At 34.6% G+C, this 24572-nt stretch overlaps 1 protein-coding gene across 6 annotated transcripts in view; it reads right to left on the reverse strand.

Moving 5' to 3' along the window:
- The window catches only part of TBC1D32 (TBC1 domain family member 32), a 201498-nt gene that overhangs the window by 43940 nt on the left and 132986 nt on the right, over window positions 1-24572 (reverse strand). For 5 of the 6 annotated variants that reach the window (XM_064598061.1, XM_064598058.1, XM_064598056.1 and 2 more), the window contains 2 exons: window positions 10274-10399; window positions 4694-4777 (listed from right to left, as the gene is read on the reverse strand). In XM_064598061.1, the coding sequence (XP_064454131.1) occupies window positions 4694-4777; window positions 10274-10399 (210 nt within the window). Of the gene's footprint in view, window positions 1-4693; window positions 4778-6748; window positions 7522-10273; window positions 10400-24572 lie in introns of those variants that run through there. The other variant, XM_064598060.1, reaches the window with a different exon arrangement.

The raw sequence follows: 24572 nt of genomic DNA on the forward strand, positions 1-24572 counted from the left end.
TAAGCATACTCACAAACATGCGCCATAAATGGAAGGTGGAAAAGAGTGTATTTGCTGAATATCCAAAGAAAGTATAAAAGGTGTTTAACAATATATATTAAGTTTAAAAGTATTTCAATAGTCAAAAGGTGAAACAATGCAAAATTTTCTGATTTCTTTCCAACCTTTCGATTAGCAACATAAAGAGTAAAGGTATAAAATTAAAAATATTTCCTACCTTTAAAGGAGTACTTAATTCATCATTTAAAAAAGGAATTACATTAGGAAAAAAAAAAAATCCCCAACTCATTCCAGGGAATTGAACCAACAAAAAATTAACATCAGTTAAGATTTGGAAAGATACCTATATAGACTTACAAACTGCAAATGTGCAGAACTTTGTTCATTCCTCTTTCTTTAAGGGGATAAACAGCTAAACTAATTTGATTTTTCCAGATCTGCAAATTTTATAATAGATTGGAATCCTGAGGGAACTAACAACAGATGGATGATTGTGTTATTCTAATCTCAGCTACCTTAGGGTTTAAGCAAGATGTCATTTTTAAAAAGACAATCAATTTCTCATTTTAAGAAACATGAAAAAACATTGAATACATCTATCCAGCATTTTCTTTTTTATATCAAAGCATGGTTTTTATTTATTTAAAGTAAATAGAGTGAAATTTTATAATAGGAAATCATTGTTCCACCGGCCAAAAAAAAAATAAATGATGAAGGGTGAGGATGTCTTTAGCCATGGGAAGAAAATGATATTAGCAACAAGCTTACCATATCATAACAACATATATTATACAATCAAGAAACAGGAAGCCACCTTATTTTTGGCTGTACTCTGAAACTCCAGTGGATAGCTATTCATTTGGAACCTTTAAAGAATTTAAATTCACATTTGGGGTTTATCTGCCTAGATAATACATTCCAAAGAGCCAACATCTGAGAACTCCCTCATCATAATTTAGAAATTCAACAGAGGGCAGTGAATGTGTACACACTGAGCAATTAGTCTTGTTGAGTATTTAGACGATGTATGTAACATAATGTTAATTTTAGATTATTTACAGAAAATATGATCCAACAGAACAATGTGCCAAGCTGCAGAAATTGAGAGATTATAATGAAACTAGGGAGATACCCACTCTGGCCATGCAAATCTCCATAATTATCACTTTTTATTTCCTCTCATACTCATAGACTTGACCATTAATCCCTGTATCTTTTCACACATATTTTCAGGTTTACTCATAGTGTTACAATTTTCTTCACAAATGCTTTTCTTCAAAACTCTCTTCACAATTCCTGTTGCTTCCTCTGTACCTCAGTTTCCTCATTTTAAAAGTGATGATTATACCTACTGCAAACAGTAGTTTTAGGGTTGAATAATATAACACACATCAAGTTCTTCAGCACACTATTTGGCTCACAAGAGGTGCTCAGTAGGTATCAATTCCCTTTACCTACCTTAATCTCTGTTTAATGCTACCTTATGTTTTCCTCTCATTTCTTTGTTCTCATTTTCTTATGTTCTCTTTTATCCCTTTGCCAAATTTGCATTAAAGGTTGCTGTGTAAATAATTAGGTATATGTTCATATGTGTATTTGTAAATATCAATATATTTAGAATTGTTATACTAATGAATACAGATGCTAATGAAACAGTATATATTTTTAATTCAATAAAGATATATCAAATACTATATTAAAGATACAAAGGAGTTTGAGACCTAATGGAATAATTTAAACTAGCCACATACAATATAATAAATATCAAAATGGTAGTTTAAAGTGAATACAACGAGTGCAGAAGAGGAACATCTACTTAGGAGTAAGAGGGAAGGGAACATTTTAGCTGCAACATTATAGTTAAGTTTTACATTATCATATGGGGAAAGAAAAGCTCATCTAGAAGGAATAGTAGGAACAAAGGTTCAGTGACATGAATGCATAGGAGGCCTTTGATCAGTGGTGGCCAGAAGGATAGGCTGGGTCAGACTGGAAGCATATATTTTTCTTTTTAAGGAAATAGGACATTTAGTGTCTAAATTGAATAAATAATTAAATGATGATTTCTTCAGCAAACAGAGAAGTCATGTTACCCTTTCAAGGAAGAGGAGCAGTATCCCTTGATTTTTTATTTTCATGAGTCTCTGCTACTTCTCTGCTTTCTTCATGATTTCTTTACCAACTCTCATGTCCTGGGGATTCACCTTTGGCAGATTTCAGTTCTGCACTCTAGTTCATCCTTTACACAGTCACTTAAATAATCTTCCTAAAGTACTGATGAGTCAAGTAAAGCTTTTGCTCAGAAATCTTAAAGGGTTTAATCTACTGCCTATTAAAATTAAGACAAACTGGGTGCCTGGGTGGCTCAGATGGTTAAGCGTCTGCCTTCGGCTCAGGTCATGATCCCAGGGTCCTGGGATCGAGTCCCGCATCAGGCTCTCTGCTCCTTGGGAGCCTGCTTCTCCCTCTGCCTCTCTCTCTCGCTCTCTCTCTCTCTCTGTCTCTCATGAATAAATAAATAAAATCTTAAAAAAAAAATAAGACAAACTGATTGATACAGTTTATAAAGCCCTCCTCCTCATTCTTTTAGCTATTCTTTCTTTTATTTGTCAAATATTTCTTAACACTGTCATTCTAGTTGCAGAGGATATGACAGATAAGACGTGAAAACTACCCTACAGGAGTTTACTGTCACATTAAGACATTAAGTTGGAATATGAGAAAGACATGACAGATGCATATTGGCTTTATATTCTAAGCTGATGATTTAGCAATATATAATTCCAACCCACACCTTTCCCCTAAATTCCAGATTCAAATATCCAATGTATAAAAAAATATGTCTATTTAAATGTATAACAAGTATTCAAAACCTAACATAAAAGCAAGCTCTTCATCTCCTCTCTCAAACCTATTTCTCCCTCATTCTTCCCCATCTCACTGTATAATAATCTAATCCTTCCCGTGGCTTGGATCAATGACTTGGAGTCTTCTTTGATTCCTTCCTTTCTCTCACATTCCACTGTCGATCTGTTACTCAATTCTGTTGGCTCTATCATCAAAATATACCCAGAATCCAAATACTTCTCACGATCTCCCACTGACATCCTCATCCAAACCACTGCCATTTTTCATCTGGATCTTCTCAACAGCTTCCTACTTCATCTCCCTGTCTTAGCCCTCTGTCCTCCCTTCAGTCTTTGCTCAACACAGGCGCCACAGCAATCTTTCGTAAAAATATAAATCAGAGCCTGTGTTCCTATGTTCAAGACGCTGCAGTGACTTTCAGAAACCCTCTATCATCCTTCCTTCTCTGACTTCAATACCAACAGTGCTTCTCCCATACTCCTGGTCAGCCATACTCGTCTCTTTCCTGGTCACTAGCTGGAATTCTCCTCTCCTGAAAGTACCTACATCTCTTACTCCCCACTTTGCTAGTCCGAACATGATTAATAATGTAACTCCCATCCCCACCTAGCACTCTCCAGCCCTCTTCCCTGCTGTGTAGTTCTCATTTGCTGCCATACTATTTGATATACTAAAGTATTTGTTTATTGTCTGTCTTCCCACCAGAAGGCAAGATTCTTTCCCTCTTTTGTTTACTGCTGTGTCTATATGCTTATAAAAATTCTATTAAATAGTAGAAAACTGTAAGTATGCGTTTAATAAATGAATGTGTCTTTGGGTGGGGGAAGGAAGAAGCTGGCAATGCTGCTAATAGTTTAATGTTCCTGAAAAATAAACAGAAGGCATGGAGAAAAAGACACGATGCCAGAGAGGAAGAAAAGGGAAGGGAAATGTAAGGCTTTGGGTATCAAGGTAAGAAGCTTAGACTTTATGTAATGGTCAATGTTGATCCTTCCAAGGAAGGATCTTCCTTGTACTTCAAGGAATGAGTAGGTCAGATTTGCACTTCAAAGGTCACTCTGAGAGCAGCATAAAGGATACCTTTGAAAAGAAATCAGATTCTAATCAGCGACAACTGGAAAAGATGCTGTTGTAATACCCTAGGCAAGAAGTAATGGGGGCCTGAACAAAGAAGTGATCAATTAAGTAGATAAATTTGAGATCTATTAAGAACATAGAATTAACATAGCTTGGTAATTGAGAAGAAAATATGGACTTAGATCATTATTCAGTTTCTGGTTTAGATGGACAGTAGATGATTGTATTGCCCAGCAAAACACAATGTAGAAAAGGGTATATGTTAATAAGGTATGATGAGGTGAGGGCCTTGCTGGACATTTAGAGTTTGAGGGTTTCTGTAGCACATCCAGGTGATGTTTACCTTTTAACTGCTGGGAATACCACAATGTAGTAGATCTCTGAATAGAAGATGTGAATTTTGAAGTTATCAACATATGAGGTAGGTAAAATAGTGCAAACAAATAAGATCCTAGAGGATAGTGGATAGAATCAAAAGAGAGGAAGACACTGCCTTAATGAAAAACAACTTTTGATGGGTAGACTGGAAAAAAAAAGCTCAAAAAAGAGTTAGAAAGTTACAAGAAAACCCAGACACTTGCACAGAAGAGACTGAAAGATATCTATACTGTATATGGCACCAAGTGAGAGATTTTTAAGATGAGAAACCTTGTGCATATTTTTAATCTAATTAGACAGCTCTATGAAATATTATCTATTTTTTTAGATAATTAGGTGCTTTTCAAAATTCAAGATGCTTAAAACATACCTGTATATTCCACTGAGGGGAAGTAGCATTCAGATGGGCTTTCGGAGAGATGAAGCACAAATTTTTCAAGCAATTCTAGTAAAGCTGTAATAAACAAGAGAATAATTAGGATATTAAAAAGTCAAGAATAATACGTGATAATGCATCTCTAAAGTCACAGACTAGTAGATAAAAGTCATCTGAACTTCTTCACAGTTACACTCTTAAGGGGGTCCAATTCAAAACACAAAGCACTTTAATAATGTGTTTTGTTAACATAACAATGTTTTTGATGTAAATTAAATTTTAATTGCTTCACTGAGAACCTATTCAATGTAAAACTGGAAAAGAATCATCTGTTATCTTTAGATTCTCTAAGGATTACTTCAGAATTCGCTAAATGATTTCGATACAGAAATAAAATCATCACTCATTAGGCTATAATATCTTATCATCATTATTCACACATGCAGAAAAAAAAATTATCTAAACTCCAAGACCACAATCAAGGCATAACTCCCTTCCCTTTCAAGACCAGGACATATTATGTGTTTTATACACTTTGCAACTTTATATCTGTTTAAGGCAACTGGATCAAAAGTAAGCTTGCCAGCAGTTGCGTGGAGGGAAAGATGCATAGGTAGAACACAGGATTTTTAGGGCGGTGATACTCTTCTCTATGACACAACAATGGTGGGTGAATTTCCCCATTATACATTTGTTAAAATTCACAGAATGTGCAAACACCAAGAGTGAACGCTAATGTAAACTATGGACTTTGGATGATAATGATGTGCCAGTGTAGGTTCGTTGATTGTAACAAGTGTTATCACTCTGATGTGAGGTGTTTATAGTGGGGGAGGTTGTGCATGTGTAAGGCATAGCATGTATATGGGGACTCTCCATACTTTCTGCTCAATTTTGCTGTAAATCTACAATTACTCTAAAAAAGTTTATTAATCAAAAAAAAGTTGGAAAAGATGCCTATCTTTCAGTGAAACAGTAAAGAACTGTATCAAAAAAACAAAAAAGTAAGCTTTTCTCTCTCTGGTTTAGAAGGAACAAATGATTCCTGGACTGGACTGATAATGCCACTGTGTTTGCATTTACCACTGTCAAAATGTATATAATCAGATGAATTATACTTAATATAGAATCCAGAATTGTTTTTTTGGAAATATATCTATAAAGTAAATGATATGCATACACCATATATATATATATATATATATATAAATATATATATATATATATAAATATATATATATAAAACAAGCAAGCTTAAGTCACCTTTTAAAACTGCGTTACATTCAGGATATTGACTCTGACCTGTATTAACTAAATGGACCCTTTTTTCATATCCAAGTGCATTTTAAGCACATAAGTCATAAAGGAAATTAGTGTTCAACATGTGAAAAATGTACAATCAAACAGGAATAACATGTGCTTTCCAACAACTGTAGCTCTGACAAGCTACATATCACAGTTCTTTAATGGCTTAAGATAAAAACAAAACTATTCATATTCTGATTTCAAATTAAAATAAGTATTAAAAAGTATGAGAATATAGTAGTGGAGAGTCGGAAAGGGCAACAGTATTGTCAATTATTTAAACTTATAGTTGTTTAATGGTTCTATCTTTACATGCATAGGGATAAATTCTCTCACTCACAGAAAAATCTTTCAAAGTTTTTACCTATGAATCTATACATAAATAGCCCTTAGGTGAGAGCTTTCAACCTCCATGTGTTTGTTTATGTTAGTTAATATAGAGAGGAAAAAATGAAACAAGACAAAACCAGAGAGGGAGACAAAACATAAGAGACTCTAAATCTTAGGAAACAAACTGAGGGTTGCTGGAGGGAAGGGGGGTGGGAGGGATGGGGTAACTGGGTGATGGACATTGGGGGAGGGTATGTGTTGTAGTGAGCACTGGGTATTATAAAAGACTGATGAATCACAGACCTGTACCCTTGAAACAAGTAATACATTATATGTTAATTAACTGAATTTAAATTAAAAAATTATAGTCTTGAGATTCTTGAGATTATAATTTTTTAAGAATATCTTAACGAATTTTAGAAAATCATTCTGAATCAAATGATAAGAATAAAATGTGAGATACACATTAGTAACAAAGACTATATAAAAAGAATTTTAAGTGGAAATATCCATTTAACATTATAATTATTCTCATTTTAGCACAACCGAATGTTTGCTACGTGCTATGCATTGAAGTAAAGTGCATGAGTTAATGGGAAAGGTCAAAGCATACTGCTAAGCAATTCTTTGAATCCTATGCCCAGAATCAGGTTTAGCCATCAGAGAGATACCTAAACACACTTCAGTGAAATAAAAAAATTCTTTATCACATCTGTGGAGCTAAACACAATATAATTTGAAACTTAAGAGTTACCAGACTAACTGCAGACTTTGCAAAGCACACTATTTTATGGCAAGTACTGATCTTGAAATGCAAAACTATGCCATTAGATCCATACACTGGAGGCTTTTAGATTAACTATTTTTATACTTTGTATGCAAAAATTACATCGCCAAACTATCTGGAGAAGGTTCTGGATTTCTACTGATTCCAATAGACTCATTTTGCCCAGCAACCCTTATAAACAGCAGTATGCACTTCCAAATATTTTGAGGGATAGGCTATAATCATGGAATAATACTAAAAACTGATCTACATACGGTAGTTGAACCCGTGGCTAAAATCTCATTGGCACATCTAACTAACCAAACAAGTGTAGCTGAACTTGCATAATTACTAGAGTGGCTACTTATCTCAGTATGACCAACCACTTCACTCGTTGTCAATTCACCGAAAATTCCACCATCTATAACTCAAGGAAATTAGTTCATATCATGAAATGCTTAGCTTTAAACACAAATTAACTCTAGAATACTACTGTCCAGAGAGTAAACCATAAAATATTCTTTTCATCTTAAGTGGATCTTTTTATTTCAAATGATAGACCTGGAATTTCTAGAAAGGATTTTAGATTATAAGCCGCCTCCTTTTAAACATATTTATTCCATGGGGCTGGACTATGACACAGACTATAAAAACAAAATGTATAAGATATATGTGTATGTGTGTGTGTGTGTGTGTGTGTGTGTGTGTGTGTACATACAAAGTACAAAGGGACACGGGTTTATCTCATGAGGAAACACTGAGGACAGACTGTTCAGGGATACTTGGGTATTGACTAATTTCTCCCTTGGCACGGCTATCACAACAGAAGCTGGTTCCAAAACTAAAGCAGCTCAGTGTTTGTAAACATGCAAAATTTCTCCCGGATTCATTCTTTTTTAATTCTTTTTTATCTTGTATCACTGCTAGCATATCATCAGATCATAAGATAATTGCAATAGAGACCCAATTTTTTCCCAATCAATCCATCTTGCGTGGAACCACCAGAGGCTTGTTCCTTGAACACTTGCTTATTCAAGAACTAAATCATGGCTCCCATCTCCCTACCCCATGAAGTTAACACTATACTCATGGGTTTCAGGCACTTTACAATCTTACTGCATCCAACCATATCCACTTTTTATACAAATTATAAGCACAGTCAGACTATTTTTCTCAATCTTCTCAAGTAGTTTATATTCACTTTCCTCTACATTTTTTAAGAAAACTTATTTTGTATAATTATAGAGTCTCAGGAAGTTGCGAGGATAGTACAAAGGTAGAGGACTTCTTTTATCCCTTCATTTAGGATAGGTCTGCTGTTGACAAATTCTTCATCTGAGAATATCTTGATTTTCTATTCCTGGAGACTATTTTCAATGCATAGAGAATTCAGATTAACAGTTCTTTCAGTGCTTGAATGTCATGCCACTTCCTCTGTCCTCTATCTTTTCTGGTGAGAGGTCCATGGTCAACGGTATTGATTTTCCTCTGTAGGTATGATGTTGTTTTTCCTTCTCTGCTTTCAAGATATTTTTGTCTTTAGTTTTTAGAAGTTTGACTATATTGTGTCTTGGTGTGGAATTCTTTGGGTTTCCCTGTTTGTGGTTCTTGAATCCATACTTTTAGATTTGGGTTTCTTGATAAATTTGGAAAGTTTTTAGCTATGTTTCTTCAAATACATTTATAGTCCTAACCTCTTCCCAGGTCTCCAATGACACAAATGTTAGACCTTTTGTTATGGTTCCACAGGTCTCTCGGTCTCTGTTAATTTTTTGTTTTGTTTTGTTTTTCAGTCTATTTCCTCTCTGTTGATACCTTCAAGTCACCAATTCTTCCCTCTGTCCATTTTATTGTTGAACCAATCCATTTAGCTTTTTATTTTGGTTATAGTATTTTGACTCCTAAAATTTCCTTTTGGATTTTATTTCTTTGCTGATACTTTCTAACTTTAAATTTGTTGCATGCGTGAGACAAACACATGTGTATAGGGGAAGAAGGAGGTCTGGCCCTGTTACCACTGAGTGATAGTGAAAATCCTTAACTCTCTAAGTCCCCTCTGATACAATCCTAGCAAGGAGTGGCAAGGGTGTCCCATTACTGCCAGGTTAAGGATGGAAGTCCAGACTGTGCCCAAGTCTTGCTAGCAGGATTTTCTGTGGTGTTTGGCTGGATTAAAGTGGTCACTTTCTATAAAAATGCGTCCTGATAGACTACCCCTTTCCTGGTCCTTTTCGCTAGAGAGTATGTGTTTATTGACCCCACCTTTTTATCCTGCATCTGATAGTGTTCTTAATCACTCATTCTAGGATATATGAGGCAAAAAGAAAATCTAGGGAATTCATCTCTGAGTGGCCAATAGATTATGTCACTATTCTCAGAAAATATACTTTCTCCAACAACAAAATATAAACATTTTTATTTCCCACTTTTAATTTTATAACAGTTAATATGAAAACCATAAAGTATGGCTAATAACGTGGACAATTTTAAATTACAGCTTTCAAAAAAATCTACCATATATTTCCATTAGAACCTTTTTCTTAGACCTTTATTCAAAATAATGCTAATTTAAAAATGATGATTTTTAGAAAACATACACACATATAAATATTTGAATATAGAACAATTTATTTGCTAGTTTAGGAAACAGCTATTCCCTCACAATAAAATTTCAATTTCCTTAAGAGTGACTAAATTTACTTGGCTAGATGTGGCACAGTTTCAAAATATGTGTCAATAAAAAAGTCAATAAGGTTTCCAAAAATATAGCAGTATGGTATAGTGAAAGCTGGTGAAACTGAGCAAAAGGTTACCTGGGTAAAGGCAGATCAGTGTTCCAAACTGCTTACCAAGACCTCTTAGTTTAAAAAAAGTTTAGTAGTTTCTCAGATTTTAATATTTTTTGGCAGTTTTTGTGCTGCCTACAATTTTACTGTCATTAGGAGGCGAGGGTCGGTGGGCCTCTTCCTCCACCTTCTCTCTGGCCCCCAGCTTCCCTGCATTTCAGATTATAATTTTTGTTTTCCAGGATCATAAGTTTCTCAGAAGTCAGTGGACTTCTGGGGTCAGTATTATGTATTCTAGACATGTCAACACTGGTCTTTAGGACACACAGCTTTCATTAATATGATATTCATACCAAAAACACCACAAAAATTAAACAACATACTCACCACTTCCACTGAGTATATCAGGTTTGGCCTTCATCATTTTACAAAATTGTCTTCGGCAATTTTCTATCCACTCAGTTTGTTTATCAGACATTTTGAAGCATAATAGAAGTTTGCCAAGATCACTGTCTAATAAGAAACACAACATGTTATATTATTATAATGAGATGCTAGAAACACTGAAAAATAAGTATTAATGTTAAATATATAAACAGTTACAAATTCCAGAAATAGTATATAGCTTACAAAAGAAAACATTTTTCCGTAATTACATCTTATGCCATCAATTATACTTATTAAAATCCTATAAAATGAATTTATTAAAAGCTCACAAAATGGATTGATTTATAACCATAATTCTTGAATGTTTTTCTTATATGAACATGATTCATTACTGAGTATTTCAAGCAACAGACATCAAATAACAGATGTGATAGATGTAAGATTTCACTACATAGATTGACATGAACATTGTACTCCTTTCTCATGCAATTCAGACACAATTTGATTCATTTCTTTAAAAGCAAAAAGAAAACATAAGCATAGAAAATTTCTAGTCAATTATTTATTTCTACTTCTTGCAAAAAATTATACCAAAAATGAGTGGTGCTGAAAGAGTATCTATGGCTAAAACATAACTTCTTTCTAAGCAATTTCATGAATACATGGCAACTTCCATCTAATTTTTATTTTTCCATTTTACTTTTATTCCCAAGAGACCTTTCCATCTTCCATTTTAATATCATTCCCATGAGATTTTGTATTAGAAAACATCTATAAATAATATATTAAAAAGGATGTAGGTATCCTTAAAAAAAGGATATACAAGTACTTATCCAAACAAACATATATACTATCTTCCCACACACATATAAAGATTCAAGGGGGAGAAAAGAGAAGCAATAATGTTTTCTTATTTTCCAGAAGATCATGGTGAAATAAGTAGTCACATAGACTCATACCTTTTAACACTTTCCTTGAAAGACATTTGGGGATCAAAAAGGAACAAGAGCCTTTTGAAAAATAAAGGGTCAAAGTCCTGACTGCCCCTGCCCAAAGATGTGTCTGGGAACACTAACACTACAAAATATATCTGCCAAAGTTCTCTTTGGGCTGATAAATCCCACCAGGAAGATAACAGTGGTCAATCTAATACTAGAGAGAGTCTCAACCAACTCTTACCTTCTTAAAAAAAAAAATATTATTTTTATAATAATAAAGCAAGTCCTTACTCTTACATATTTAAAAAATTAATCTTTCTACCATACCAACTATTTTCATTTTTCCATCCAATCTTTGTAAAAATACATTTAAAAAAATATGTATGGAGTTCCTCCTACTTGGCTATAATAATCAAGCCAAAGTCCCTTGCCCTCATGAAACGCACATGTCATAAAACATATGCATATATATATATATATATATATATATATATATATATATTATTAAGTCAAAGGAGAAAATGATTCTTTTTTAATAAAAACTCTCAAAACCTTTAACCTAAACTCAAGAAATACCACAGCTGATAATTTTGTTTAATTATATTACTAATAACAAAGTTATAATGTTAAATGTATCTTAATATGAATTAGGCAAAATACTTGATTCAACAGCATTAAAATAATTTTTATAGTTTCCATTTAGAATATCTACATTACTTCTTTCCCAAGAACAAACTATCTAAAGCCTAATAAGAATCACTAGTGGCATATGATTGCAAAGACAAATGTAGCTTTTCATCTCTGTTTTTCCTCTATATCATCTTTTCTATCCATGTATAACCTGTGTTTTATAACTACTACTATCTCCTTCAAGTAGAAGATGCCCATGTAGCTCTTTTGTAAATTACCTGCTCTTGAAAAGTCCTATATTATCCATTCCCTCTTCCCTCCTGCCCTACACCCTCCTCTTGCCCTCCTATCCTTTCACATTAGCTATTCTGTTTTGCTTTTTATCATCTCATTCTAAGAAAAAGAGCACAAGGTACCACAATTGTAAACAGTGCAGAAGCAGCAGATGTGGTGTGCATGTGAATCTACCAGTTGGTGGAAGGGTTAAAGGGTCCAGTTTACCTGGAAATTGGAATTTAGGCTGAGCTAGAGACAGAGTGACTACAAAGACTCCTAGAGACAACTTGGTAGCCTTTATATATATCTGGTTACATTTTCTCAATCAATGAGAGTGTGAGCTTTTCAATTTGCATTCCTCACAGTTAAAAGTATTTAGTGATTTGATATAATGTTAACTGAAAAATACGTGTATCTGTGATATTTAGGTTTGAGGGGAACAATGATTCTTTTATTTCCCCCTCCAAATCTGGGACTAACAGAGTAGTAGATAGGAGTAGATAAATGGAGTCCAAGAAATCTATGTTAGTACTGAAACAGCTAAAGTAGACACCGTTACTTAGATCTGCTGCCATATGAACTCCCAAATGTCTTCCCTGAATTAAACTAACCTATTCAATCACAGACAATGATAGACAACCAAAGGCCTCTGCGAACTAAAATGTACCAATATAACCTAAAGATAGGCTAACATGAAAGTACACCTTACACAAGTAGGCTAATCCAAGATTTTCTAACCTTCTCCCAAGTCCCCCTACCAAACATTCTTCCTACCTTTGTGCAGAATAAGTGGGCAAAGCCAGAGAAAGGCCAATGGTGTTAGACCAGCAAAGGCCCTTGGACATAGAAAATGAGGCAAGAGGAAATGGAATCACAGGAATGGTACTACAAGAATATAATAACTCTATATTAGTAACTATGCGAGTAGAGCAAATATGGATCTGATGTTTTCCCAAAATTTCTATGTTCATAGTAACACAAAAGAATTAAAACCCAGAGTTTTGCTTCTGGCCATGATGGAGGTACTAGGAATAGACTTGCTGTCCTGCTGTAAACAACCTGAAAACTGAATAAAATATAACAAACAATGGTTTCCAAACATTGGGCAACAGGCAGTACAGGACTGTTTTCCCTGAGAAAAAGGAAACTAACGTGGTGAGCTTTACAACTGGCGTTTTATCTTGAAGGAAATTTCAAGATCACTATGCAGGATGGGGATGCTATGGAGGTCTTGTAGAGTTGAAGAGACAGAAGTCAAATTGCAGAGACTGAGGAGGCTAAAAAAATTTGGGATCATAGTACTAAAGAGGAAGAGCAGAGCAAAGAACTACAGCAATCTGTGTAAGCCTTCGTCAAGCTGATTGCAAAATAATCAGCAATGCAAATGAAGAATGAGACTCTACAAGGTTGGGCAAAAAAACAGTTGGGAGCTTGTTAAATGAACAATTCCCAGAATATACTTAGCGCTGGCTGATGTCCAAGTTCCAGAGTGAAGAGTCCTGTAACTAACCAGGATAGTCCATAAAGGTGCCAGAAAAGTAACACCTTAGTAATAGAGTTAAATTTGCAATAAAGGCAACTCTACACCCAACATAACCAAAAAATGAGAGCCTTGAAGGATCAAACTGATCCATGAATAACTTGACAGCACTCTAAAAAATGTCCATTACTATTTAAAGAAAAACAAAATGAATGAATGTGTGTGAATGAATGATGTGAACGAATGATGTCTGATATTCAATAAAGAAATCACTGACATGAGAAAGGGGAAAAATGTGGCTCACAACCAGTAGATAAATCAACTAATAGATCCAGAAAGGACTAGAGTGATATGATTAGGAAAGATTTTAAAGCAGCTATTTTTAAGTATTTAAAGAAAATGTGAACAAAACCAAATGTTTTGGTACAATTTAACCAAATTATACTTTATCCATACTAGAACCCCATTCAGTAAAAAGAGATAGCAAATGGTACACGTAACAAACTGGATGCATCTCAAAACCATTATGCTGAGAGAAAGAAACCAGGCACAAAGTATCCTATATGATTCTATTTGTATGAACCGCTAGTATAGGAAAAACTAATCTTTGGTAGCTATTCTCAAGCAGACTTTGTTTTGCTCTCCAGAAGTTACTTCAGCAGTCTTTACAGACATTTCTGATTGTCATACCTAGGAGTGGGGAGTACAGAAAGAGTTCTACTGGCATCTAGTGGGTGGAGACCAGGGATGCTGCTAAAAATCCTACAAGGCACAGGACCAGACCCTCTGGCAACAAGCAATTACCCAGCCCAAAATACTAAGTGCTGAGGTTGAGAAATCCTAATCTATAGTGGGGGGGGGGGGATCAGTAATTGCCTGAGGCTGGGAATAGAGAGCAGTCGACTGCAAGGGACAAATGGAACTTTTGTGGGGTCATAAAAATGTTATATATTTGATTATGGTGGTGCTTATGTGTGTGCAGACATGCCAAAATTCAAACTCTTCTTAAACTGGATGTATTCTGTTGATATAAAAAATTGATTATACATACATATGTGTGTGTAAATGTGGGGCATAATTGAAAGTGACAGTGAATAAAAGCTTCTAAGCATATTAGTGCCTCTAAAATATGAGCAATTATAGTTCCTAATTTGGTATAAAGTCTATATAAGAACTCAATAAACTTTAATTAAAAGTATGGGCATGTATAAAATGATTCACATGAAAAGAACCCCAGTCACAATTTTATAATAAAGTGTTTTAAAGTATAAATTTTTAAAATCCTCATTGTTATATCTTCTTATGAGGTTCTGGCTCCTTTCTCTGTACAATCCAGTCTCCTGTAATGAAATGAATATTCACTTCTTAGGGTTAAATGAGAAAACAGTTGATCTATTTCACCAGGAAGGATCCAGGTTTATATTCTACACACTGAACACAATTTCTTTCTTAAGTCACATTTTTTATTCAATTGTTTTTATATACTTCTTACCCTACAGTATTATTTTTAGAGAAAGTACCATATCATAGTTTAGTTTCAGTGTATTAATTATACATCCAGTTATGAAGTTACCATGTTCATCTACTGTTTTGTTTTCCCAAGAGCGGTTTGGTGTGTCTAGTAAGTATATGCTCTTCTTCTCTTTGCTCCTTCAGACCACTATGATTTACAGACAATGCAAAGTTGGAAGAGAAAGTAAAAAATCTTTTTTAAACTCATTCCTTAATTGAGGAAAATGGAAAAAAAAGGGGGGGGACATCAAGTTTCATGTTCACCAATTATAGTACATATCTAAACTGAAATTCTTTGTTATGGTGAGCACTATAATCTTTTCATACTTGAGGATACTGTATAATTTTTTTCTCAAAAGATTATTACATAGAAATGCTATATTGATTATAAGATTACTATGGACAATATAAAAGGAACCTCAGTTTCAAAGGGAGGAAAAAATATAAGCTCAATATAAGTGCAGAGAAAACCTGCTATTTACATGGAAAACTTTTAGTACTTCTTTCTTAAATGCAATTGTGAATGCCCACTTTACACAGAATATCGTAACAGATTCTGCAAAAGAAACAAAATAAATGGAAGATTTCATAAACTAACTAGCAACAGATTTCTAGGTTTAATTTAGATAGTCACCTTTGTCTTATCCTGAACCTTATTTGTGTAATATTTCCTTTCCATTTGTATTTCTGCTTGTCCTCTTCCATGTAGTTTAACACAGTCACTTCAGTTTACTTTTATTATAATAAACAAGGGAAGACTCTGGAGCAGTCTCTGAGAAGCAACTGAAAATATGCCCAAATTCTGTATATTAGTTCTCTGTACAATTCTAAATTTGGGAGTATCTAAATTCAATACACATTTTCATTTTATTTGAACTGCATGGGCTCTTAACACATGACATCTATATTTTACAGTTATTCCTCACTGTGGAATTATATCACTTTTCCTTTTTTAAAATATGTGACAATCGGGGTGCCTGGGTGGCTCAGTCGTTAAGTGCCTGCCTTCGGCTTGGGTCATGATCCTGGGATCCTGGGATCGAGCCCCGCATCGGGCTCCCTGCTCGGCGGGAAGCCTGTTTCTCCCTCTCCCACTCCCCCTGCTTGTGTCCCCTCTCTTGCTGTGTCTCTTTCTGTCAAATAAATAAAATCTTTAAAAATAATAAAATAAAATATGTGATAATCATTTACTATGAAAGAAATGAGTCACATTTCAAGAAACGAGGAATTCGTTTTCCCTTATCATCTGCACTTAAACTAACAGGTGATCTGTTTTCCCTGGTTGCTATAGATATGTATGTTTCCAGCATGAAGTAGTAAGTACATGAAAATAAGAAGTTTTATTATTCAAAAGTAAATACTTACTCTGATTTATAAGCTAAGTATCTCAACAGCTGCATCTCAAGATTTACTACATTGAAAAGAAACCATAATCTCATACTTCCAGTCCCCTCAGTTACCAGAATGATGTCAAATAAAAGTCATTTACCTTTACCTGCAGAAAATAAATCTTAATTGCAAGGTTAGAAACAATAAGAAAAAAGAATAAAATGTCTGATTTGAAATAAAGGCCTAAATAAGTAGTTGATAAAAGAGAGAATTCATCACTAAAAATATTTATAGACTGACTATAGGTACAAGACATAGTTCAAAAGCTTTTAAAATCAGAACAAACAATATCCATCATTATGTTGTACTATATTTTATGTAATGCCTTACTATTTTCAAAGTACTCTTACATAGTTTTCCTATGGCATTCTGTTCTTAGTTGACTGGAGAAGGAATGGTTATCCTAAATCTTACATAATCAATCAGACTAGCAATGAAATAATCTGGTCTACTCAACTTGTTAGTTGGGTACTTTCCTTCTTTTATTAAAATGTAGTTGCTGTTACAGTTCATCTCATTCTCCCTTTTTTTCCTCTTGAAAAGTTTACTTCTACATATTACGTAGGTAGTATTCCAATTTTGATCTATACTATTAGGATTACATAATGGATTGCTATCCCATTTGTAAATTTAAAAAGACAAAAATAATTCATCAAGGACATGGGCATAGACTTAATGTCTGAAAAGGCAGAAATTATCAAAGTGTCAGCAAGAAGTAGCATCAGTGAATAAAGAATTAAACCCAGTAGGGACACAAAATTTATTAAACAAAATCAATATAGATTAATGAGAATGGTCTTGTTAAAATAAGAACATTGTTCCAATGACAAAATTACAATATTTGTAGTTGAAAAGGCTAAACTGTAATATCTTTTAATGCAAACAATTTAAAATACCAGCATGTCTTGAGAGCTAGGATAAAATATGCAGGCATTAAGAATGTAACTACAAAACCCATCAACTTTATTTCTCATTCACTGCACAGTGCCTAACTCCAGAGACAGAGACTATAGTACTCTTGTTCTTCAGTTCCAGCTCTAATTTAGAAACTTTCTATTAATATTTGTTTCTTTCTATTGAACAAAATACATTGCAAAGATTATTTTATAAATATTAGTCTGCAATTACAAAATGTTAAAAATAAATTTATATATGATACCTATCAAAAAGCCTTTTCTACCCCCAAACATATTATTAAACATTGCCAATGGTTTGCATTTTTGTTTATGCTTTTATAAAGAACCAAATCTATGCAAATAATATAGATTTAATACAGTGGCTTAGATTCAAGTTTCTCACCTAAGAATGGTCCTAACAGACATTTGATCAGTAAGTGGAACCTAATTTCAACACATATTTTATACTGAATTCATTCAGAGCTGAAAATGTACAAACTAAAAAGTAAATTTTAATTGGAATTCACTTCAATTTTATATGATGTCCTCCCTCCTTTTCTTATTAATTTGAAGAGAGAAAAACTACTTCATGTTGGGGGGGGGGATACTACAGTGAGATAGTTATATCTCACATATTATGAACTTTAAAAATGACCTGTTTTCTCATATAGGAATAATGTCATCTAAGAATATCCAATTAAAAATATCTGAGCAATCAGACTATAAAGATTTTAACATTATGTGGTACACTCCATTAAAGGGAATGATTATCACCAAGGAACTTACTCTTTTATATAGTATTTGAAAGAGAATGTTTTGCCAGGCAGAAAATCAATTTCCTATCAGATAAGTAAAAATGTAGCAGAGGAAGCAGTAAAGTTAAGATACTGAAACTACAAAAGATTAAATTTGAAGTAATCACAGAATAAAGGCTGTACATTTTTTTGGTTATTTTTTTCAATTGTGGAAAAAATGAGATGTAATGCTAACAGTGTATACCTTTTATTTGCTATAAAAACATAAGGTACCACTTTGTAAATTATAAAATAACTATAATAAAGGTGTCTACTTCATGAATGATATATACAGAAGTCTAGCTCAAGGGGCTTTCTAACTGCAAAGCTATTGATGCTCTAAAAAAATGAGTGAGATAGGGGCGCCTGGGTGGCTCAGTCATTAAGCGTCTGCCTTCGGCTCAGGTCATGATCCCGGGGTCCTGGGACTGAGCCCCGCATTGGGCTCCCTGCTCAGCGGGAAGCTTGCTTCTCCCTGTCCCATTCCCCTTGCTTGTGTTCCCTCTCTCGCTGTGTCTCTCTCTGTCAAATAAATAAAATCTTAAAAAAAAAAAAATGAGTGAGATAAGAGATCATTCTAGGTTTGAGTAAAAACTTCTCAATTTACATATTAACCTGAAAGGAATTCCCAACGTCCACTGACAAAGATTTGGAAAATAGTGTTTGATGACAGGAAAAATAGAAAAGAAATTCAATGTTAATTCATCCATTCATTCAATAGACATTTATTGTTGTCTACTACCTAAGGCAGGCAGCATTTTTGTCTCATGGAAGTTACACTCTAGGGCAGCTGATAGTGAACAAATACATAAACTCATAGTAAGGTACAGTGCTAATAGTGGAATCCACAGATAGCAAGCCAGAAGGGAAGAAGTATGTATCAGATAAGGTGGAGATAACTTCTCTGAAGAAGTAACATTCAGATTCAGCATAAAAGGTTAAGAAGGAACTACCTGTGTAAAGAGGAGGAGGTAGTACTCCAGGAAAAGGAAACATCAAGAACAAAGGCCCAGAGGTGTAAACTTAATGTATGTATGTATGTATGAAGTTCCCCAATCATATATCCCATAAGGAATTTATATCTAGAATATATAAAGAACTCTTACAACTCAATAATAAAAAGACAAATAATTTAAAAAATAGGCAAAGGATGTGAATAGTCATTTCTCTAAGAAAGATATATAACATGAAGAGATGCTCAACATTATTAGTCATCAGGGACATGCAAATCAAAACCACAATGAAACTGCACTTCACACCCACTAGGACAGCCAGATCACAACACATGATGATGATGATGATGATGATGTGGAGAAATGAGAATCTCATAATACTGTTAGTGAAAAGGTAAAATGGTGCAGCTGCTTTAGAAAATAGTGAGCCAGTTCCTCAAACTATTAAACATCAAATTATCATATAACTCAGCAATTCTACTTCTAGGTATATATTCTAGAGAAATAAAAACATATATTCACGCAGAAATTTGCACATGAATGTTTACCGCAGCATTATTTCTAATAGCCAAAAGGTGGAAACAATCCAAGTGTCCATCAGCAGATATAAATATACAAACAAACTGTGGTATTTGCACGTAATGGAATGTTATTTAATTATAAAAAGGAATGAAGTACTAATCCATACTACAACGTGAACAAACCTTTGAGATGAACCTTGAAAACATTATGCTAAGGAAAAACGTCAGTCATGAAATACCACATACTACACTATTCCATTCATATGAAAAGTCCAAACTAGAGAAATCTCCAGAGACAGAAAGTAGATTAGTGGTTGCTTAGGGCTGGGTGAGAGAAGTGGGGGAAGAGGGAATACTGGTGGTGAAAACGAGGTGGTGAGATGTTCTAAAGTTGTTTGTGGTGATGGTTGTACATATCTATTAATATACTAAAAAATCACTGAATTGCATGCTTTAAATGGGTGAATTATATAGTACATTAATTACATTTCAATAAAGCTGTTTTTAACAAAACAAAAGAACAAGACCCACAGGGTTATGCAGAGTATGTAGGTCAATCACTATAGAGAGAAAGGCCATGAGATGAAGTCAGGGCAAGGGAGAGAAAAGAATGGGAAAGTGACACATTTGTTTATACAGCTGGCTCCCATTAGCTCTTTACTTATTAGAAAGCCCAAAGGAGGTAAACTCTTTCTTGTTTTGTTTCGTTTTTTGTTTTTTAAGGAAGGGCCTTTGGAAGGATATATGGGTAAAGAGTGACATGGTGGACTTGCAAGGAACATGCAGAAGTTCACTTGCATTAGGAGTCACTAATATATTTGAGGTTTTCAATGAGTAGCCATCCGAATTTCTAAGATCCAAGAAAAACAATGCCACGTGGCCCTGCTGCCAGTGGCCCTGGGAGTTAGTGCTGTGCTTTTACTGCTCAGATGGCCCTATCAGGAGTATGAGAAACATACAAGCCATGACACAAAAAACTCACTCTCTACTTTGAAGATACCAGACCCAGCTGAGTGAATACAGATCCAAATGGTCTCCTGATAAAGACAGGCATTCCACCGTAATAAGGTATATAGAGTACAGGTGTAATCTAGATTGCTGATTATTTTATAATTCAGCCTGAATAAACATTATAAAAGTAATTTAAAAATAAATTGAATATAGGATGCTAGAAAGGAAGGAACAGCAAATTTCTCACCTTCAGATATCTCTCTAATGCTTCCAATAACCAGAGCATGCTATTTAATCCCTCGTGCCATTTTTATTTCAGTATGAAAGTACTGGATTTCTGTTCCTCTTTAGGGAAGGAAGTCCCATCCTGGACACACCAAAATGGAATGGAGTAGAGCAGACTGGCCGATCAGGGGTATAACAATAACTCCTGGGAGATCTAAGTTTAGCTTAGGAAGACAAAGCAATCTGTTTTGTTTTGTTTATCCCATGATCTGTTTCATACAGAAAAGACATTATGAGTCAATCTCCGGTAGTTCACTTTAACAGCTCCTGAACACACTAACCCGTACTGGCTTTTAACCACAGCACAACTCTCCTTTCTCTCACTCCCCTTTCCTTTTTCTCTGCTGCACAGGTAATAGTAAGTTACTGCACTCACAATCTTCTTCCAATTTATCTAAACTCTAGGATAACAGAAAGGTAATATTCCAAGTTATTTCTACCACATGGAAGAGAATTTTTTCATGTGTGTAAGATTATTTATATATCACACACCTGTGATACATACACACGTGCACATGTGTACATATATACCTGTACATGCTTATATATGTATACACATAATGTACATATATATGTACACAAATAGATAATATTAATCACTAGCTTTTAAAGGGCTTTTACATTTTAGTATGGTGACCCTAAAATGGTGCACAAAGAAAAATAACTGAACCAGATGATGTCTCAAGATTCTTATTTACAGATGAAGATAAATTATTTAATAGCTAACACTAATGCCAATGAGCTAACAAGAGGCAATTTAACAGATGAGGAGATGCTAACTGTAGCAAGGAGGATAAATGTAGAAGCTGGGAGACAAATGAGAGGATGTCACCATGTGCACACAACCAAAGTTGATTTTTTCCCCCCACAACAATGAAATTATATCCCAAAATTTTGCAGCACAAATGACAACTAACATAACACCTATCAGAATCAATGAATCATTATTTTCAAGTAAAAAAAGCAAAATGAAAAGTATAAGAACTCCTACCTTCAAAATAGCTATGTTTTAAAGTATTATAAGCTCAAAGACCGTATATTTAAAATTGTACAATGTTTAGTTTATTGAACTGTATTTAACCAGAAACATACTTTCAATTTAGCTTTATAGGTGTTAGAAATTCATTGGCTCCATTTTTCTCATTGAGTTCACAGAGATATCTCTGTGATGTACATTCTGGATTATCCACTGGTGCCTAGACCATTCTCTCCTGCTTAACAAAACTAGAACCACTATTATTAGGAGGAAGTATTAGGTACTGCTATTAAATTGAGAATAATGTCTTAGTCAAACACTTGTGTTTTAGGGACAAAGAGAAAGACAATAGAAGTTGTTGTCCAATATGGTGGGGAAATGTGGAATTAAAGAGGTTTGAAATGGTACTAAAGTAAAACAGCATTGACAGGAATGAAGCCACAAATGTATTGGGCCTTGTTAGCGATGGGAAGCCATTGGAGGGTTTCAATTAAGGAGTAATGGGATGCAATGAACATTTCAACAGCATTACTCTGGTTGCTGTGTTGAGAACACACTGACTACTTGGCAGATTACTGCAATAATACAGGTGAGACAGGAGGGCTGTCATGCAAGAAAGGGATTTCAGATAAGCAGAGTCAAGAGCATTTGCTGACAGATTAGATGTGGGTATGAAGACAAAGAGAAGTCAAAGAATGCCTTCAAGTTTATTGCCTAAAGAACTGGAAGCAAAAGTTGCCATTTCTGAAATGAGTAACAAAACCAAAGGAACAGATTTTGAGGAAGTATGAGAAGTTTATGTCAGACTTGTTAGATGTGGTGTGCTTATTAACCCTCCTAGCAAAGGTGTCAAGTAGGCAGTTAGATATGAATGCAGAGTTGAGGGGAGACACAGAGGTTAGAGATATAAATCTGACAGCCATCAGCATACTGGACAGGATTTTAGTCATGAGATGAGATGTTCCCCATGACTAAGTACAGCTAGAAAAACAGGCGACTTAAGAACTGAGCCCTGGGGCACTCCAAAGCTTGGAGGTTAGAGGGAAGTGAAAGATCAAAGGAGACAAAAGAACTTGCCAGAAACACAGGATGAAAATCCCATCATGCATTTTCTAGAAGCCAAGTGAAGAAAGTGTTTCAAAAGAAAGGGAGGGAGTGAACATGTTAAATAACAATGTTAAATCTAGTAGGATGAGGACTGATCTACACAGTAGATCTAATCACAGTGTAATGGTAAGGGTGAAAGCCTCTTTAGCTTTGTGGGTTCAGGAGAAAATGGAAGGAGTTACTGGAATACCAAGATTAGACAACTCCTTCAAAGAATTTTGCAAGAAAAAGGACAGAAATTTAAAAGTGGGTTCAAAAGAAGATATTTTAAATATGGAAGAATTAACAGCATGTTTGTCGGTTCACAAAGAGCCACAATGGAGACCCATCCACAACACCCCCCAAAAACAGCAATAAAGGAAAAAGGGAGAACTGTTAGAAGCATTAGCTTTGAGAAGAAGATGGAATGTAGCAGCCAGCCTTTCTCAGTAACATTGGCAGTTTATTCATAGTAACAAAAATTCGAAATTAGAATAGATTCAGCTAAGTGAGTTGGTGTTTATCAGGAGCACATGGAAGATTTTTTTCTGTTTCTATTTCCTCAGTAACCTAGAAAACAAAATTACATCATCAGATAGGATGGACTGGGATGGAGTGAAGGTTTGATGAGAGAAGATTTTAAAATGATCATCTAGGAGAATACGGACCTGGGGACACCATGTATGACTGCCCGGCAGTATGATGGGCCCACTTACAGTTAATAACCATTCTGCAGTTATCTTCTGGGCTAGAGAGAGACGCTATTATTATTCCCTTTTCTAAATCACTCACAAGAGTAGAGCAGGAATAAAATTATATTCCTCTGTAAACCAATTCCTAGGAATTGATGTTGTAGCTTTTCTTTTCAGGAAGTGTCCATTTAACCTTATTTTTCTTACTTGTCTGCCTTGTTCTGTTTAAAAAATAAGGGACATTTTTTTAATCGAACTATTTTGAAGAACCAAATAATCAAATATGACAGTCACATAATAAAACTGATAATGAATGAATTTGTTGTTCAAAAAATTAATATTAATTTCCAAGTGAAACTCAGCAAAGACAACAATGCTTTATTACAACAAGGAAAGGATCAGGAAAAGGGTTGGGGTACCAAGAATGGATCATGTCTTAATATATCATTTTATCTCCAATGCCTAGTGAAGCACCTGATAATTAGCACTTGAGAAAAATGTTAAATAAAGGAATGAGGGGGCAAATAAATGATGAAACCTACAACAATAATGACAAAATATAAAGGCATTAAGAAGAATGAAAGTAGGAATAGGAAAGCATGAGAGTAACAGACTGAGAAAGGCTTGGGTTCACTGAAAGATTTGAGTCAGTGGGGTAAAGTGTTCAAAATGGTATTCTCTCAAGAGTTTTTTCTTAAAAAATACTTCCTATCACTCACACATCTCTGAAAGCAATAGATTAGGTTGCACAAGAGGAAAACAAAGGCAAAATTTTTAGTGCATTATAAAGACAAATATTAACTTTAGGGGCACCTGGGTGGCTCAGTCGGTTAAGTGTCTACCTTTGGTTCAGGTCATGATCCTGGGGTCCTGGGATTGAGCCCCACATTGGGAATCCCTGCTCAGCAGGGGGTCTACTT

Source organism: Mirounga angustirostris, unplaced genomic scaffold (genome assembly GCF_029215605.1).
Source record: "Mirounga angustirostris isolate CCGP_5_RB_7025 unplaced genomic scaffold, mMirAng1.0.hap1 SCAF_8, whole genome shotgun sequence".
NCBI classification, from domain to species: domain Eukaryota; kingdom Metazoa; phylum Chordata; class Mammalia; order Carnivora; family Phocidae; genus Mirounga; species Mirounga angustirostris.